The 18,198-nt window shown below is 38.3% G+C and overlaps 2 protein-coding genes and 1 non-coding gene across 5 annotated transcripts in view; 1 reads left to right on the top strand and 2 right to left on the bottom strand.

Annotated features, from left to right (window-relative positions):
* Positions 1–409: 409 nt before the first annotated feature.
* COQ10B (coenzyme Q10B) lies at positions 410–17,498 on the bottom strand. The gene is made up of 5 exons (XM_005894587.3): positions 17,206–17,498; positions 12,280–12,429; positions 8,494–8,686; positions 3,900–4,001; positions 410–1,481 (listed from the first exon to the last, which is right to left on the bottom strand). Exons 1-5 carry the CDS (start codon positions 17,325–17,327, stop codon positions 1,314–1,316), a joined length of 735 nt encoding a protein of 244 aa, XP_005894649.1. The 5' UTR covers positions 17,328–17,498; the 3' UTR covers positions 410–1,313.
* LOC138984938 (U6 spliceosomal RNA) lies at positions 5,771–5,872 on the bottom strand. Its single transcript, XR_011462189.1, has one exon. It is a non-coding gene; the product is annotated as a U6 spliceosomal RNA (small nuclear RNA).
* A 100-nt stretch (positions 17,499–17,598) lies between the features above and the next one.
* The window catches only part of SF3B1 (splicing factor 3b subunit 1), a 58,888-nt gene continuing 58,288 nt past the window's right edge, over positions 17,599–18,198 (top strand). The window contains exon 1 of one of the 3 annotated variants that reach the window (XM_005894586.3): positions 17,599–17,794. The gene's annotated coding sequence lies outside the window, so the exon portion shown is untranslated. The remainder of the gene's footprint in view (positions 17,795–18,198) is intronic. The other 2 variants (XR_011467816.1, XM_005894585.3) reach the window with 2 other exon arrangements.

Below are 18,198 nucleotides of genomic sequence, written 5' to 3' on the forward strand. Positions count from 1 at the left end.
TTGGACCGCCAAGAAAGTCCCAAAAGGTACATAATTATATAAAAACTACTTATGCCCTGGGAAAACACTTCATTTGTAAATGGAAAATTACTTTACCTGTGTGAAGGCACAAACCAAGCTCCATGTGAGTGGACTGTATGAATCCTTCACCATAGTATACCTACCATGTACCAGAGAGCAGCCACTTACAATAGATTAATGCAAATATGCATTCATAGAGGGAACTAACCATGAAGTCCTTGGCTGATCTGAGGAAACAAAGGATGATTAATGCAAAAGGGTTGTTGGGTAGGGGATGAAGGAAGGGAAGGGGATTAATACTGATTAAAGGAAGACTGAATTTTGCCCAGATTTGTTTTTGTTAAAGTATTTTGAGACATTTCAATAACCAAAATAACTGTACAAAAAATAAACAAATTAACTTTATTAAGTTACCACTTCAGTCCTTACGTTGATTTGTTTACAAAAATATCAGTTTGAAATACATTATCGAAAGTGAATACACACAATAAATAGAAAATAAGGATGCATGGTGCTGCAGACATATCAACCAACTTATCTTGATCTACTGCCCACTGCTGTAGACAAAATTTGACACAGATTCAGCATTACTGACACAGCAGTCAAAGTATCAGGGAGAGGGTTGCAAACTATGAGAAAAGTAACTTAAAACTCTGGACCAAAAAAATACTCTCTGGACCACTCACCAAAAAATAAAAATAAAAAATAATTGTTTATCTGGAAGCTAACCTTAGTATAATACTGAATTATCTACTACTATCCATAGGAACAATTCAAAAATGAGAAAAGTGCCAGGGAACCTTCATTAACAATATTTTTAAGTCAAAGTTTTAACTTTAAATATCTGATGATTACTCAAATATCCTAAGCCACGAGGCAGGCCCTAAGACAATAAGTTATAAATAGTCTGAAATTAATAACTTAAAACGTGATATGGTTAATATAGTACACACTGCATAAGTATCTCAACCAACCTCTTTCAGGTGAGGTAATAATTAAAAGGTTTACATTTACAGTTTCAATTTCTGCTCAAAAGAGTGATATCAGTATTCCAGCAACAGTGATGACATCCTATTATTGTAAATATGCTAATATACATACTACTCTGAATTATACTTGATTGAATTCTATGTACATGTGGTTCCATATTCCAAGTGCAAATTTTCAACAGTATGGGTTTATAATCAAAGCTGGGTTTGACAAATGCTTTCTGACTTCTGAAAGCAAATGATGAAAGCACTTCCTAAAAGTGAATAAACTAGATACAAGTAGGTGACCATTTCCTTTTTTCTTTACGTGTGATGAACTTCATGAAGCATCAATTCCCGAGGTATGTTTGTTTCTGGACCATACAGCTTACACGCTCTTCTTTCAAAGGCAGTTACCATCTGCTTTACAACTTCATCGAAAAACAACGTGGCAAGCTGAGAGTGTAGAAGTGAGCGAAATTCAAAAGAAATCTGTAGGAAAATGTTAATAACTATTTTAGAAAGACCTTTCTTTTACTAAATCTCTACTTAGGGTAATGGTGTTTACACAGTGAAACGAGCTAATTGGCCCAATACCTAAGGCAGAGCAATATGGGCCTCTGTCTAGGTGAGATTTTTAACATCAATGAGAGGGAGACCTATTTACTGCAGTAAGCACAACAGTAGCTGCACAACAAACATAAGTAAAACAAAGTCAATGAATCTCATTTTATGGTAAAGAATCTGATTTTATTAAGTTAAAAAAAACTGGAAAAAAAGCTTTGCTAAATGAATATCATATTTATCACTTTGGCTTCTTATTAGTGTGTCCCTTTAAGAGCTATCTTCTTTCCCAAAATGAAATGGTAGCTCAGCTGGTAAAGAATCCACTGGCAATGAGGGAGACCTGGATTCGATCCCTAGGTTGGGATGATCCCCTGGAGAAGGGAATAGCTACCTACTCTAATGTTCTTACCTGGAGAATTCCATGGACAGAGGAGCCTGGCAGGCTACAGTTCGTGGGGTCACAAAGAGTCAGACACGACTTCCCAAAAGGAAGTAAGGGAGTGAAGTGACCCCTCTGATAGGTTATTCCCATAACTTTTGAACTATGGTGTTGGAGAAGACTCTTGAGAGTCCCCTGGACTGCGAGGAGATCCAACCAGTCCATTCTGAAGGAGATCAGCCCTGGGATTTCTTGGGAAGGAATGATGCTAAAGCTGAAACTCCAGTACTTTGGCCACCTCATGCGAAGAGTTGACTCATTGGAAAAGATTCTGATGCTGGGAGGGATTGGGGGCAGGAGGAGAAGGGGACGACAGAGGATGAGATGGCTGGATGGCATCACTGACTCGATGGACGTGAGTCTCAGTGAACTCCGGGAGTTGGTGATGGACAGGGAGGCCTGGCGTGCTGCGATTCATGGGGTCACAAAGAGTCGGACACGACTGAGCGACTGAACTGAACTGAACTGAATACCAGAAAGGTGAGGTTAATCCACAAACTAGATGGCAAAGGTGCTTCAATCTTAAAGTAGACAAGGATTTAAATTTCATTTATATCCCCTCAAGACTGAATTCAAAGCAACCAGTTTGAGAAATAATGCCTTAAGGATGAAATATCTACTTTTAAAAGTTTTAATTTTAAAATAATTTTGCTTATTAAAAAGTTGCAATAATACTACTAAAATTTCTCATATGCCCACCACCCAGATTTCAGGTTTTATATAACCACAGTGCAATTATAACCAGGAGATTAACAGAGTTAATATTACTAGATAATAATGCTATTATCTACTCTACTGAGGTTTCATTCAAATTTCCCCAAGTGTTCCATTATTGTTCAGTAATTTTTATGAAAAAATTATGAAATGAAAATGAAAGCAACCTAAGAGCTGAGACCAGCATACAGTAATTTACTCAAAATTATAACCATATTTTAAAATGTAAGCCTGAGCTATAAATACAGGAATCAACTCATATAAATAAATAAAAAGCCACACAAGTGACTTTAAGTTTTCTATAGCTAAGGTGATATGAACAAGAAAATATCAATACCATAGTATTAAATTTAAAAATATATTTTTCTTTTGAATTTTATTTCTGCAATTCATAAGACGCAGATCAATGTACAGATTTCATTTGGTGTTACACTGTTATTAAGCTGGTAGTAAGCAAGACATGTGTCTTATAATCTATGGACTTGTAAAAATTAGAAAATAGAGAAGGCATTCAAGGTTTCCGGAAAGAGAGAAAAAGAGAAAAGGTCACTGGTATTCTTTCCTTTTTTTTGGCTGTGCCATGCGGCATGAGGGATCTTAGTCCCCAGCCTGGGACGGAACCAGTGTCCCCTGCAGTGGAAGTGTAGACTCCTAACCACTGGACTGCCAGGGAATTTCCCCTAGCATTCTGTCTTATAAAATTAGTGCCAAAAAAAAAAAAAATCAGTGCAGAAAAAGATGAATATTCAATACTCAGAAATTTGAGATTAAAAAAAAAGTCTTATAGTAGTTGCTATGCATAAGTGTATGTGTGTGTGTGTGTGTGTGTGTGTGTACGTGCGCATGCATGCGAGCACGCTCAGTTGCTCAGTTGTGTCCAACTCTTTCCATCCCCATGGACTGGGGCCCACCAGGCTCCTCTGTCCATGGGATTTTCCAGTCAAGAACACTGGAGTGAACTGCCATTTCCTACTCCAGGGGATCTTCCTGACCCAGGGATTGAACCTGAATCTCCGGCGTCTCCTGCATTGGCAGGCGGATTCTTTACCACTGAGCCACCTGGGAAGCCCAGTTGCTATGCATGCAGTTTACTAATTATAGCATCTGGATTCTAATAAAAATGAATTACTCCTTCTTTACCAACTTTATTTGATATTTGGAACAAATAAAGAGCTTTATGAGAGACTTACTGAAAAATCCAAAGTACAAGTTCTTGGGTAGCCAGGAAGACCTGGGCTAAAACGCCAAACAGTCTCCAAATGATTGAAGAGCTTCCCATCAGTACAGGATGCCTAGAACAAAATGAAACGAAACAAAACAAAAAACAGTAAAATACCAGTTGGATTGTCCAGAATCTATAATTGAGGATGCTTTTGTTGAAAGTAAATATTTTTATAGATTAGACCACAGGTGACAAAAAGATCTCTTAGCTTGGTTCTAGGAAGAGATCTCTTGCTGACATAAGCCATTTTCCTTTCTCCTGGGAGTCCCAAGATTACTACTAGTTCTCTCTTCCACTGCTGTCACCCACTGTGCTACTTCAAGTTCTCCCCCTACAACAAAACAGGGAGTTACTATCTGGAAGTTTATTTCCAGCTCTGCCACTTATTAGTGATCCTGAACAAGTTAATTCCCTGTATTTCCTTAACCTGTAAAATGAGCATAATGCTTATTTTTTTACCATCACTATCAGATGGCTAAATTTAATACTTGTAAGGAATCTGGCATAGATCCCTAGAACAATTCTGTAATTCTTGCCTGCCCAAAGATCTTCCTTATCAATCACATTTACTCTTTCTCTAACTCACTATTCTTTATCTCTAGGGGCCTCTCTGGTTCCAGTTTTCTTGTTAAGTCTAGTCCTGACTGCTTTCTGACCTCTCATCTCTTCAGTGCTCATTATTTCACATACGTGTGTACACTGAAACATAATACACAGTGATACTATGTGCAGTGCAATCTGACATGTCCCATTCTCTAGCATTAAAAAATGCCAGTTGAGACCCATCCAAGAGTTGCCTTCCACAGTGTGAAAAACAGTGGCCAGGACCACAGTTACTAAAACACTGTCAGAACTAGTTATGACCTTGAATGAAGTTCCACTTCTTTATTTACTATCCTAAGATGCCATCTGGGCCTTATTGTACTAGTAGACAATTGACCTCAAGAATATATATGCTATGTTCCCTCAAAAGCAGGCTATTTTTTAACTCTTATTTCAAAGTCTTGGGATTCCCAGGTGGCTCAGCTGGTAAAGAATCTGCCTGCAATGAGGGAGACCTGGGTTTGATCCCTGCGTTGGGAAGACCCCCCGGAGAAGGCAAAGGCTACCCACTCCGGTATTCTGGCCTAGAGAATTCCACGGACTATATAGGCCATAGGTTTGCAAAGAGTTGGACACGACTGAGTGACTTTTACTTTCACTACTGTAGAATCTTTATAAACTGCACCCATACTAAAAAGCATTTTAAAAGAAATGCTCCATTCACATTTATAAAAAAAATTTTAATTTTTAATATGGAAACCAGTGAAAGTTTTTTATTTAGACACAAAAAATAACAGTCATTAAAGTAAAAAAATCTCTTCAAGGTTTCTTGCCTTCTGAAATGGTCCACAATCTGTGAAGTTTCTTCTAAATAAATCTAGTTCGTATTTAAAAAAAAAAAATTTTTTTCCCCAAAGCGTTTGGCTTTATACTTGGTTCAATAATGAACACCTAATTTTTAAAACCATCAAAAATCTATAATAAAATATTATTTCAGTTATCCAACTTTATTTACTTTTTTTTTTTGGCTGTGCCTTGTGGCTTGTAGTATCTTTTGTCCCCCGATCAGGGATCAAACCTGTGCTCCCTGCAGTGGAAAAGTGGGGTTTCAACACTGGACCACCAGGGATGACCCTTTTTTTTTTAACTGGAGGATAATTGCTTTACAGTAATGTGTTGGCTTCTGCCATACAACAATGTGAATGAGCCATAAGTATACATATATCCTCTCCCTCTGGAACTTCTCCCCAATTCCCCACCCCTCTAGGTGGTCACAGAGTACCACAATGAGCTCCCCAAAATATGGAATGGTTCATGAATTTGCATTCATCCTTGTGCAGGGATCACGCTGATCTTCTTTATATTGTTCCAATTTTAGTATATTTGCTGCTGAAGCAAGCACTCTATTTACTTTTATTTCTAATTTTTTACAACTTTACATCCTTCTTTACAATCATGTATGAAGCTTATAAGAAATTTAACAGTAAGGGAGAAACAGCTGTTGGGAATAATCATTACCATATAGCACCTTTCTCTGACTATTTTGGCAGTGCTATACTTGTATCAATAACCTAGCCCAAGGACCCACAGATTTTTACTGGTATGTTTTGATAGGGACAATACTGCCAATGATCTCATTCCTAACAGAGATACTGAACACAGCAAGTAGGCTTCTGGCCATGACAGACTGATGAATCTACATGATTTATGTAGAATCACTCACATGTCAAGTCACAGGCACATTTGGGGCAGCTAATAAAAAATGTCACATAGCTTTTGTTGCTTTCTTGGTTCTAATTTTTATTGTATGTCACATATGTGCATTAGGTATTAAGATCTAGAATCTGAGCCCAGGGAAAATTTAAAACTGAACACACCTGTTTTATTCTCAAATATGTCTTTAAATATTAGCACATTAAGTGAGGCAGCTTATTTTAATGGAAAAATAATTTGGGAATCAGACATACACAGTATGAATTTGTGTGTACCTTGGGTCTCCAGAACAACCCAAATGCTGCCTAATCTTTAGGTCATGCTAACATGCTAAGTTGCTTCAGTCACGTCCAACTCTTTGCGACCTCACAGACTGTAGCCTGCCAGGCTCCTCTGTCCATGGGATTCTCTAGGCAAAAATAATGGAGATGGTTGCCATTTCCTCCTCCAGGGGATCTTCCTAACCCAGGAACTGAACCCCAGTCTCTTATGTCTCCTGCATTGGCAGGTGGGTTCTTTACCACTAGTGCCACCTGGGAAGCCCTTAAATAATAAATTAGCACATTAAGTGAGGCAGCTTATTTTAATGGAAAAATAATTTTGGAATCAGACATACACAGTATAAATTTATGTGGGCTCTTAATTTCTCTAAGCCTCCCAAAATTAAGATAGTAATATATAATACATACTATTACAATTAAAAAAAAGTTTCCTGCCTCCTTGGCAGTGCTGAAGGTTACTGAAATTACTATGAACATCTGGATATACAGGAACACAGGAACACAGCAGTGAGAACTTCATAAACAAAAGCCCTCATGACTGAGGATTCAGAGATGAAAAAGAAGATCTCCCATTCCCTTAAGTAGCTCGATTCTGTCAAGCAGAAATCCAAAGGAAGAAAGAAGTTATACTAAAGAGTGATAAGAGAAATAAATAAAGCACATGCAAAGCCTAGAGGAATCACCGAGGTAGAACAGACTAGCCATATGAAAGGAAAGGGAAAAAGCAGGCTGGGAGTTGAAGGATTAACAGGCAAAGAATCAAGTTCATTACAGATAGAAGAGGGAACAGTATGCAAAGACACAGGGCCGTGGAATAAGTACTATACAGTACATTCATGGAGTCAGGGAAAGGAAGAAAGCCGGGGGAGAAAATAATATGGTTTTAGAGTTCTTTAGTTAGATGCAGGATATGTTAAGATCGAAGTTATAAGAATCTGAATGGTAAGAGATTGAGGTCAGGGGACTCAATTGTAAGATTTATAGAGATATTCGCTGTTGTCAGACTACAGAGTCTTGGCTGTGTAACCCTGGGCAAGCTAGCTAACTCTTCTAAGGCTTAGCATACTCAACTATAGGATGATGGAAGATAATAAAATTTGCATCTCAAAGGGCTGTTGTGAAGATTAAACAATTCAAGTAAAGCACTACAGAGCTTAATACATTAGCTATTATAAGAGAGGCAGTGCACTATAGTAGGTAAAAACTCCAAAACTATGAGGCAAACAGGGGGGTATGGGGCAGACTTTCAAGTGGAGTTGACATTTTGACAGTGGGACTAGGGTGGACTCCAATGTCTCAGCTTCACTGGACAGTATATTCTTTCTGGTATGACAGCTGCATGTCCTCAATGACTGACAAAGAGGTGAAAAAGGCACTTAGCTCTGGCCAATAACCAAGAAATGATACCACCACTAAATCAAGCGGGCACAAAACACAACTCAAGCTTTCAAAGTGTGTTCACTGCACTTTAGGAAGTCAAAATAAATGGTAATGTAACTCTGGAATTCTCCTTTTTCATGTGTTGAAGTCTGAGTGCCTTTTCTATATATGTACCCTTCTCTGAGAAGGGTAAGATGATTAATATAATGCATGCAACAGTACCTGGCATTTCAGTACCTGGTACATGGCAGGATGACTTCAACAATGTTTATATTCTCCACATTTATATCTTTTCTATCTTTCTTCATCCTCTCACCACTTTCCCTGCCTTAACTTAAAAAAAAAGCACAAGTATCAATATTAAATTAAAACATTTCTCACTTGTGTGGCTGAATCTTTCCTAGGGGTCAGCAGTTCTCAACAGAAGGACAAAAGAAAAAGCTTCTCATTTCCATGTTCTAGTTAAATTTCTATTTGGAAAGAATAATGCTAATATTGTATAAAATAACACAACTTAAGTGATATAACAGTTTGTTTTTCCCTCCTCCTATTAGTTTAGGGAAATCTTCTTAAGCTATTATACATTAATCCATTTAATATATCACTAGTTGAGGAATATTTAAAAACAAAAAACAAAACCGTTACCTTCACCAAATGTGGTTTCACCAAGGTTACTACTGATGTATAGCGCTCCAATACAGGTGGAAACCCAATTTCTAATCGTGTTTTGCAGTATCCAGATCTCCTTGATATTATATCTGATTTTTTACACCAAGGAACAAAATGCTTGTAATCCTCCATTCCAGATACCACATCATACATTTCCTGCATAGAATAACTTAAAAAAAAAAAAAGGAAAGGTGTTAACTGCACCTATTTATACAGTACATATACACTTTAAATCAGCGGTCCCCAACCTTCTTGGCATCAGGGGCTAGTTTTGTGAAAGACAATTTTTCCATGGAATGGGGAAGAGAGGATGGTTTCAGGATGACTCAAGTACATAACATTTATTGGACACTTTATTGCTATTATTATTACATCAGCTCCACCTCAAATCATCAGGTATTAGACCCCAGAGGTTGGGGACCCCTGCTTTAAACTGAATAAATAATAAAACTTACTGTGTATGAGGCAAGAAGTTATTTGGCACACACATTAATACTGCTTTATAATAAATGGCTGATGAATTATGGTACATTCATACTGTGGAACTCATCAGTTACCTAAAAGGATTAAGATCAAATGTACAGTTCACCCTTGAACAACACAGGTTTGCCCTGTGTGGGTCTACTTACATAAGAATTTTTTTGATAAATATAGTACTTGTATTTTTGTTTTACAGATTTTTAAATTAAATGTGGGGGAAAGTTTGTGTTCAATTAGAAATCACAATATGTGGAATCAAATATAAGGTTTGAGTCTTGATTTTATACAAACTATTCAGCCTTTGGATAAATCATTTATCAATTCCTTGTTCTGAAACAGAAATAGCAGTATGACTTTTTTTTTTTTTTTTTACTGTGTGGGGGTCTGCACTCCCAAACCCCCCATCTTTCAAGGGTCAACCATATACTTTAGAGCAAAGAGGTTTAAAATATATTGCTACATGAAAAAAGGCACAAATATCAAGTGTTTAATGATCGAGGAAATATACTATACACATAATATTTCTTTTTCTTTTTTTACAATATTTCTTAAATAAAATTGTATATATCTTGTCTGCTTTATATACAATTTATTTTCCATTTGAGAAATGGATATAAGTATATACTGTAATTCCTCAATTTTAAACATTTGATATTTGCTTTTTCTGAAAATAATTATGTTAATAGACTGTCTGTAATGAAAATATATTTTAAAAGTACTAAAAGAATATAAATTAAACAATTACCAGTTGTTAATTCAGGAAAAAAAAGAGTAGGATTAAAAAAAGACTAACTCTTTAATATATATATTTCTATTTTTTCAGTTTTTGTGTCTTTTTAAATTCTTTTTTTTTCTATTTTTTTTTTTTTTCTTTTCATTCTAGTATATATACTTATAAATTGTTAAGTGTTTATACAAGTATGCAAACATTTTGTAATTAAGAAAAAAATCAATTCTATAATACAAAAAAGGCAAATATCTCACTCTTTCTGAGCCAGCATAACACCCTGCCAACCCAAACTTCACCAAGAACATAAAAAAATCTACAAACCCATATTACCTGTGAGTACTGAAGCAAAACTTCTAGGTAAAATACCAGCAAATATAATCCCAATAATATATTAAAAAAATAAAACAATCAAATACAACTCATTTAAAGATGTATGGATGAACCATCCATAGTACATACAACCAACCATACATAGTATGGATGGTTCAGTACTAAGAATTATTATAACCATATTATTTAGCCAAAACAAAATCATTGTATGATTCCCTTCACAGATAGTAAAATATAAGAAACATTACTATTAGCATTAGAAAGAAACCAATGATGCCATCATTACAGTCATTTGACATTGTTCTAAATGGTCAAAGAAATTAAATCAGAGCATGAAATATCGGCACACGTGTGGAAAAGAATTAGGCAAAATTATAAACTGGCAGGTGATATGGCTATCAAATCAAAAATCAATCAATCAAGAATTCAGTTAGGTAGCCTGTTAAGAAATATATAAAAGTTAATACTGTCTCTATACTAACAAGTAGAAAATAGTCACATACAAACGCAAAATACCTAGAAATAAGTTCAACAAAGACACATCAGGGTTTAAATGAAAACAAACAAACAAACAAAAAACCACATGGTGGATACATATAAAGACAACTGAACGATGAAAACTAGACATGTATTATTCTTGGTTATAAAGAGTCAACACTGCTAAAATAGAATTCATCTCAAAATGATGCAGTAAAGAACCACATTCTAAATTTCAAAAGGGATGTTTGGAATATGACAGAATGAGTGTTTATATATATTTAAATGAATCTTTATGATCATGAAATGAGGCCCACAGAGGAAAGAATAAATAAACCTAATCTATTCTCCCCATGTTCTCAGACACTTGGAAATAAATGCCAATATAAATCCCATGAAGATGTATGAGACCCGATAGCCTGGAAGCTATTTGCATAAAAACAGTCTATTATGTTCAAATATCAATTCTAAAACATAGTAGTTTCATATGACCCTGACTAGGTTGCTTAACCTCTCAGTTTTCTTCATCCATAATTGAAAAATACTTCTACAGAGTTACTTTAAGGGTTAAAGGAAATAGTTTTGGCATAATGCACAATGCTTACTAAGCACTTCATAAATGGTAGCTATTACGTGTTTACATCAAACAATATATGGGGGAAGATGATCATTAGATAAGACCAATTTGTAATAAAAAGAATTTTAGCACAAGAAAGAATAAGGAAGCAAGAAAGAATAAATAAATATGGTGGGAAAAATAAGCTTTGGAGTCATGACACAACATAATTTCTCAGCTTCAGTTTCTTCATCTTTACAATGGGAAAATACCTAGATCACATGATTACTGTGAGAATTAAATGAAACAATACAGAGCACCCAGCAGGCCTGTCAAATGACAAGTTCACAGTAAAAGAGAGATATTATTAGTAATTCAAAAGTAAAGCAGACCAGTTCACTATTTGATTTCTCATCTTTTTGTTGCCATTTCTGTTTTTAAGACACCAGCTGGGGCAAAGATGTCTACCTATCCAAGTATTAAGGCTTGCTTTACATGGCATTCTTGCTGGCCACCAGTAGGCTACAAATTAAACAGCTGTCACATGACTACTTCTTGCCAATAATATCTGAGAGTAAGCACTATGTGTCACTTCCAGGACCAATATGATTAAGCATCAGGTGTTTCTTTTTAAGAGATCCTGAAGACCAAGGAATTACAAAAGTACCAAGGTGGATGGAGCCTGGGTTCTTGCCTGACTCTGTAAACAGTTTTACTGGAACACAACCATGCCCACTGTTAGTTCTGGGCTACGCTGACCATGTTGAAGAGTTGCAACAGAGACAGTATGGCCCACAAACCTATTTACCAACTGGCCCTTTACAGAAAAAGTTTGCCAACCTCTGCTCTGGATGGTAGGGGCCTCTTAGCATGTTTATATATACTTACCTAGGTGAGGGAGCTATACAAACATATTTGGCCCAACGTATCAGTAATGATGCCACTATAAAAAAGAACAGTGTACAAAAATGCAGGACATAAACAGTTTATTTTCTTTAAATGTCAAGATTTAAATCTATCCTATAAAGTTACCATATGATTATATTCATTCAACCAGTATTTATAAAATAGCAAGGGTGAGAAAATCAGAGCTTGGTCTGTAAGAAACGAATCTAGAAAAAAAGAGGCACAATATTCTAAAGAACATTGTGAACATGCTCTTTTAATAGATCTATTACTATATACAAACCCTATAATTCTCCTTTCTGAATATTCTTTTCTTTTGTTTATTAATGGTGCAGCAATTCTGAAGAAGGTTCTTGCGTGTATCTTCTTAGGAAAAACTGAGGTATGTAGTGGAAGAGTTCTGCTCATCAGTATACCACAGGAAGCCAAATAACTAAAAAGACAGAAATTACCTGATTGAGTAACATTGACAATTAAGAAGAAACAAATTAGAGACCGTTAAATAACAATCATACTTCAGGTGTTTGCAACCTTAGAATATTTCCAAAAAAATTACACATGCAAAAAATAAGCTTCTTGAGCACCATAAAGAAAACTAAAAATACCAGCTTACAGTTAGGGTTAGAGCCTTCAGACACAAAGGTATCTCTCAGAGTTGGCTTTTAGTTTGCAGTCATGTGTTAACAACATATTCCTGCCCTAGGATGGGAGAATATTCATTGTCCAATTTTTAACTCATCTACCCACCTTGTTTTCCCAGTTGCATCCACAGGGGTTTCCTTAATTCTTGATCTACTCTATGAGATCTGAAATTAGGTCCCTCTCTCCACTGGATATGTGGCAGGCCTGTCAGATCTATTGCTCAATTATCTTTTACCTTCCAATCTCCATTCCCATGTGTATATATAGAAACATATGTCAAGGTAATTAGAATGTTAACTGTTTAGGGTACTTCATAATACAGATGCCTGATATGCTCTTGTTCAGCTATATGTTTTTAGCCTTTACACCAGTAAGATTATTGCATAACTATTATACACTACTATTTGTGCATTAGTTCACATATTTATCGAGCTGCTATTCTGCGCCAGGCACTAGGGACATAATGGTGAATAAAACAAAAAGATTACATTCTAGTTGAGGATTAAATAAGCCACTAAAATAGAAATGGGTGTAAGGACATGTAATTAGGACCTTCTTCAGATAGGGTAATCCAGGAAGTCCTCCGAGGTTGTATTTCAGCTGAGACATAATGGATAAGGAGCAGTTATTCCAGCTGAGCTATTTCAAATCCTAAAAGATGATCCTGTTAAAGTGGTATACTCAATATGCCAGCAAATTTGGAAAACTCAGTAGTTGCCACAGGACTGGAAAAGGTCAGTTTTCATCCCAATTCTAAAGAAGGGAAATGTCAAAGAACATTCAAACTACTGCACAGTTGCACTCATTTCACATGCTAGCAAAGTAATGCTCAAAATTCTTCAAGTTAGGCTTCAACAGTATGTGAATTGAGAACTTCTGGATGTATAAGATGGATTTAGAAAAGGCAGAAGAACAAGAGATCAAATTGCCAACATCTGGTGGATCATAGAAAAAGCTAGAGAATTCCAGAAAAACATCTGCTTCATTGACTATGCTAAAACCTTTGGCTGTGTAGGTTAACAACAAAGTATTCAAAATTCTTAAAGAGATGGGAATACCTGACCACCTTATCTGCCTCCTGAGAAACCCGTATGCAGGTCAAGAAGCAATAGTTAGAACCAGACATGGAACAATAGACTGGTTCCAAATTGGGAAAAGAGTACGTCAAGGCTGTATATTGTCACCCTGCTTATTTAACTTATATGCAGAGTACATCATGCAAAATGCCGGGCTGGATGCAGCATAAGCTGGAATCAAGATTGCCCGGAGAAACGTCAATAACGTCAGATATGCAGATGATACCACCCTTATGGCAGAAAGAGAAGAGGAACTAAAGAGCCTCTTGATGAAGGTAAAAAAGAAGAGTGAAAACTCTGGCTTAAAACTCAACATTCAAAAAACTAAGATCATGGTATGTGGTCCCATCATTTCATGGCAAATAGATGGGGAAGCAATGGAAACAGTGACAGACTTTATTTTCTTGGGCTCAAAAATCACTGTGGGTGATGACTGCAACCATGAAATTAAAAGACACTTGCTCCTTGGAAGAAAAACTATGACAAACCTACACAGTGTATTAAAAAGCAGAGATATTACTTTGCCTACAAAGGCATGTATAGTCAAAGCTATGGTTTTTGTAGTCATGTACAGATGTGAGAGCTGGAAAATAAAAAAGGCTGAGCACCAAAGAATTGATGCTTTTGAACTGTGGTGCTGGAGAAGACTCTTGAAAGTACATTGGACTGCAAGGAAATCAAACTGGTCAATACTAAAGGAAATCAACCCTGAATATTCATTGGAAGGAGTGATGCTGAAGCTGAAGCTCCAATACTTTGGCCACCTGATGCGAAGAGCCAACTCACTGGAAAAAACCCTGATGCTGGGAAAGATTGAAGGCAGGAGGAAGAAGAGGATGACAGAGAATGAGATGGTTGGATGGCATCACTGACTCAATGGACATGAGTTTGAGCAAATTCTGGGAGATGGTAAAGGACAGGGAACCCGGGCGTGCTGCAGCCCATGGGGTTGCAAAGAGTCAGACCCCACTGGGCAACTGAACAGCAGCAGCCACGTAAAGGGTGAAATAGGTATGTATGTACATAATATGTGTGTACACATATATAAGATCTCTCTCTCATACACACATATGTGTGTGTCTGTACATGGGAGGAGGAGAGGTGAATACAAACCATTCCAAGTAGTAGGGAAAGAGCCTGGCAGCATCCAGACTCTCAAAAAGATTAACAGTGCAGCAGCAGTATAGCAAGCCAGGGCAAGAGCACAATGAAATAATTGTTAGCGAGAGAGGCTGGAGCTGGATTATGCTGGGGACTACTGGTCAGTATAAAGCAATTTGGGATTTATTCTCAATGAGATGCTCTTAAAGTGTTCCACCTAAGAGAATAATATTTCATTAAATCAAGTCTTCAAGTTATTTTTTTTAAGAGAGAAGGGAGTGGCCTGGTGAAATCTCATGTTATATATAACATTTGATTCATATAAAATATGATTTATGTATGAATAAAACTTCTTTAAGGACACTGACATCCCATAGTGTGGCTGGAAGAGAAAATTGAGTTAAAGAATGATTGAAGAAATTGGGGCTATTCAGTAAGAAGATCAGGGGTGGACTGTAAGGAGATCAAACCAGTCAATCCTAGAGGAAATAAACCCTGAATATTCGCTGGAAGGACTGATGCTAAAGCTGAAACTCCAGTGCTTTGGCCACCTGATGTGAAGAGTCCACTTATCAGAAGAGACCCTGATGCTGGGAAGGATTGATGGCAAAAAGAGAAGAGGGCAGCACAGGATGAGATGGTTAGATAGCATCACTGCCTCAATGAACATGAGTCTGAGCAAAGTTCAGGAGACAGTGGAGGACAGAGGAGCCTGGCATGCTACAGTTCATGAAGTCGCCAAGAGTTGGACATGACTTAAGAGACAGAACAGCAATAACAAAACAAAACAGAATGAGAGAGAATGCAATAGTGAACTAGAGATGGAAGTAAGATGTAACAGATGCTATGTGGGTGGAGGAAAAATGACCAAGTGACAGTCCATGGGGGTCACAGACAGTCGGACACGACTGAGCACAACAGGAGTTTTCTGATCAGTTTGTCTATTATGGTTACAATGTCCTGGACAGCACATCCATCTTCATACTTTATCAAGAATAGTATGTCTTCAGCTACAATATGAGAACCTTACAGTCATACACATGTTTAAACCATGGAATGAAAACTGAACAAAAGAAGGACAGTTTTTTGGTCCCTAAACTTCCAGTACTACATCCTAAATACTGTATTATAATAAAGGCCAGAATCAGCCTTGCAATGAATTCATAAATTATCTCCCTTTTCTTTATCATAAACAGTAAATAGACTGAAATTTAAACCTTAATTTGATCACTAAAGCAATTTTTTTCTCAAAAGTAACAGCCAGCATTTTATAAGAGCAATACAAGCAGTAAAGTATGATAAAGTGTTCTGCTTGGAACTTTTTAAAGCTATTTCCTAAAGCAAGAGTGAAGGATGTGAGATGATTTTATTTCAGTTTCGACCAAAAATGTCTAAAAGGATTTAGAGTTAATTGAGTTGTTGATATTTTAAAAAATTCATTGACTCTAAATGTCCTGGAAGGAGCTCAAGCAGATTTGTGTTTTCTCCCTTCATCCCGTACAGATTACTTTCGAATTAATTTTAAAAGTTAACTTTAATTTTCGAACATAGAATATAAATGTTAAGAATTTAAAAAAATTTTCGAGCATAATTTATTGACGTGTCATTAATAAAAGGAAACTGGTGGAAATATGGAAAATTTCATGTCTCCTCTTCCATTACCTACCAAAAAAGAACCTGGAAAATCGAAGGCAGACTCTTGAGTCAAGGTTACAGGACTGCTAACTTAAAATAGGAGGGAAAAAAAAAAAATCCAAGTCCCCTACTTCGGCTTCGGTTTAGTTTAGCTAGCACCAAAGTGGGAGCGGGGGTGGGCAAAGACCGCTACCAGAAACTGGGGAAAGCACCTCTGGCCATCGTACACCCTGAAGGAACAAAAGGGGACTCACTGACAGGCCACAACCTCCCACAACCGTCAGCCGCTGTAAGCCGTAGGGGAGGAGACCGGAAGAGCCCAAAGGCACCTCCCCGCCCCATCAAGTGGCTTTATCAGCTGCTTCCAAGTCGCCGAGCGGAAGGATTCACCGCCTCTCGCGAGGGCTGGGAACCACGAACACAAGACGGAGCGGCCTGAACAGGCTGGCGACCCTCCGGCCAAGGGGGCGGAAAAAGGGGGCCTGAGTCCGTCACTCGCCGAAGGCAGTAGTAGGCCCTTTGTCTACATATACGCGGAAACGCATCCCATCCGCCTAAAGTGAAATCGCTCAGTCGTGTCCGACTCTTTGCGACCCCCATGGACTGTAGCCTACGGGGCTCCTCTGTCCATGGGATTTTCCGGACAAAGGTACTGGAGTGGGTTGCCTCACCGCAAATGTCCCGGGTCCCCTTGCTCAACAGGCCATACGGAGGGAGAAATTACCCTCGCTGCGGCGCCCCGCGTTGTTCATTACCTGACGTTCCTCGCAGGCACCTGCGCCGGAGCCGGGGCTCTGGCGGCTGCCTCCGACTTCGGACAGCATCCCGAGACCACCTTTTTCAGGGCTCTTTGACCTATCCGAGCTGCCATGATCATCCTACTGAAGCCGGTCGCCAGTAAACCCGGATCAGGCCCACGGCACCGCCCTCCTCCGGCGGCCCGGGCCACCAGGCGCCGCCGCCCTCCAGCCAATCAGCGGGCCCCCTGAGCGGTCAGACACGCCCCATTTTCCTCTCTCTGATTACGCAAAGCTGACGCACACTCTCACTGCCACAGAGCCCACTGTAAACGGGCTACGTCATCCAGCCGGCCAATCAGAGGGACCGCAGAGCCGGGTGGACGAATCCTTCTAGGCCGGCGGGTGTTCAGTTCCCGCCGCGCTCTGACGTAAGAATTACCGTGACCGCTCACCCCTGCTCCAGCTCAGGAATTGTTCCTCGATCCACCAACCGCCGTGGTTGTCTTGAGGCTGCTTCCGGTCGCGAGGCCAGCCACGTGAGCCCAGCGCAGGGGCGGGAGGAAGCCCGAGGTTCTGAGTATCGATTATGTAACTGTACGAACCGGTGAGTGCTGGGCTGGACCTGCCACCCCTGCCGTCTGCGAAGTGTGGCGTCAGTCTTGCTGTTAATGAATGTACCTGCTGTCTTTACCCCGTGAGGTTGTTATGAGGGCAATATAATAAGGTTATGGCCTTAGAGAAGAGACTCGATTCTGTTTGCCTTCTTTCTGTGTGGCCAGCATTTTAACGGGTGTTCATGTATGGTTTGGGTTTCCCTCAGCCCAAATTTTGCTTCCATTCGGATTTTGCTTCCATTCACCCATTTCAGGAATCATTCATCTAGTCTTGACATTTGTTCTCGCTTTGTTTGTTCCTAGGTCCTTATTTAACTTTTATATGCCATAGTTTCTTGTGAACTGTAAAGTGAGGATAGCCATACTGTCAATACTTAACTGCACACAGTTTTGA

Source organism: Bos mutus, chromosome 2 (assembly GCF_027580195.1).
Source record: "Bos mutus isolate GX-2022 chromosome 2, NWIPB_WYAK_1.1, whole genome shotgun sequence".
Classification (NCBI taxonomy): domain Eukaryota; kingdom Metazoa; phylum Chordata; class Mammalia; order Artiodactyla; family Bovidae; genus Bos; species Bos mutus.

Bases quoted from the DNA above. Each gene is read 5' to 3' on its own strand.
- COQ10B (XM_005894587.3), bottom strand. From the start codon at position 17,327: ATGATCATGGCAGCTCGGATAGGTCAAAGAGCCCTGAAAAAGGTGGTC. The intron at 4,002-8,493 runs GTAACGGTTTTG...ATTTTGTTCTAG, and splicing joins TGAAACCACATTTGGTGAAG to GCATCCTGTACTGATGGGAA. The intron at 1,482-3,899 runs GTAAGTCTCTCA...ATTTTCCTACAG, and splicing joins CTTGTACTTTGGATTTTTCA to ATTTCTTTTGAATTTCGCTC.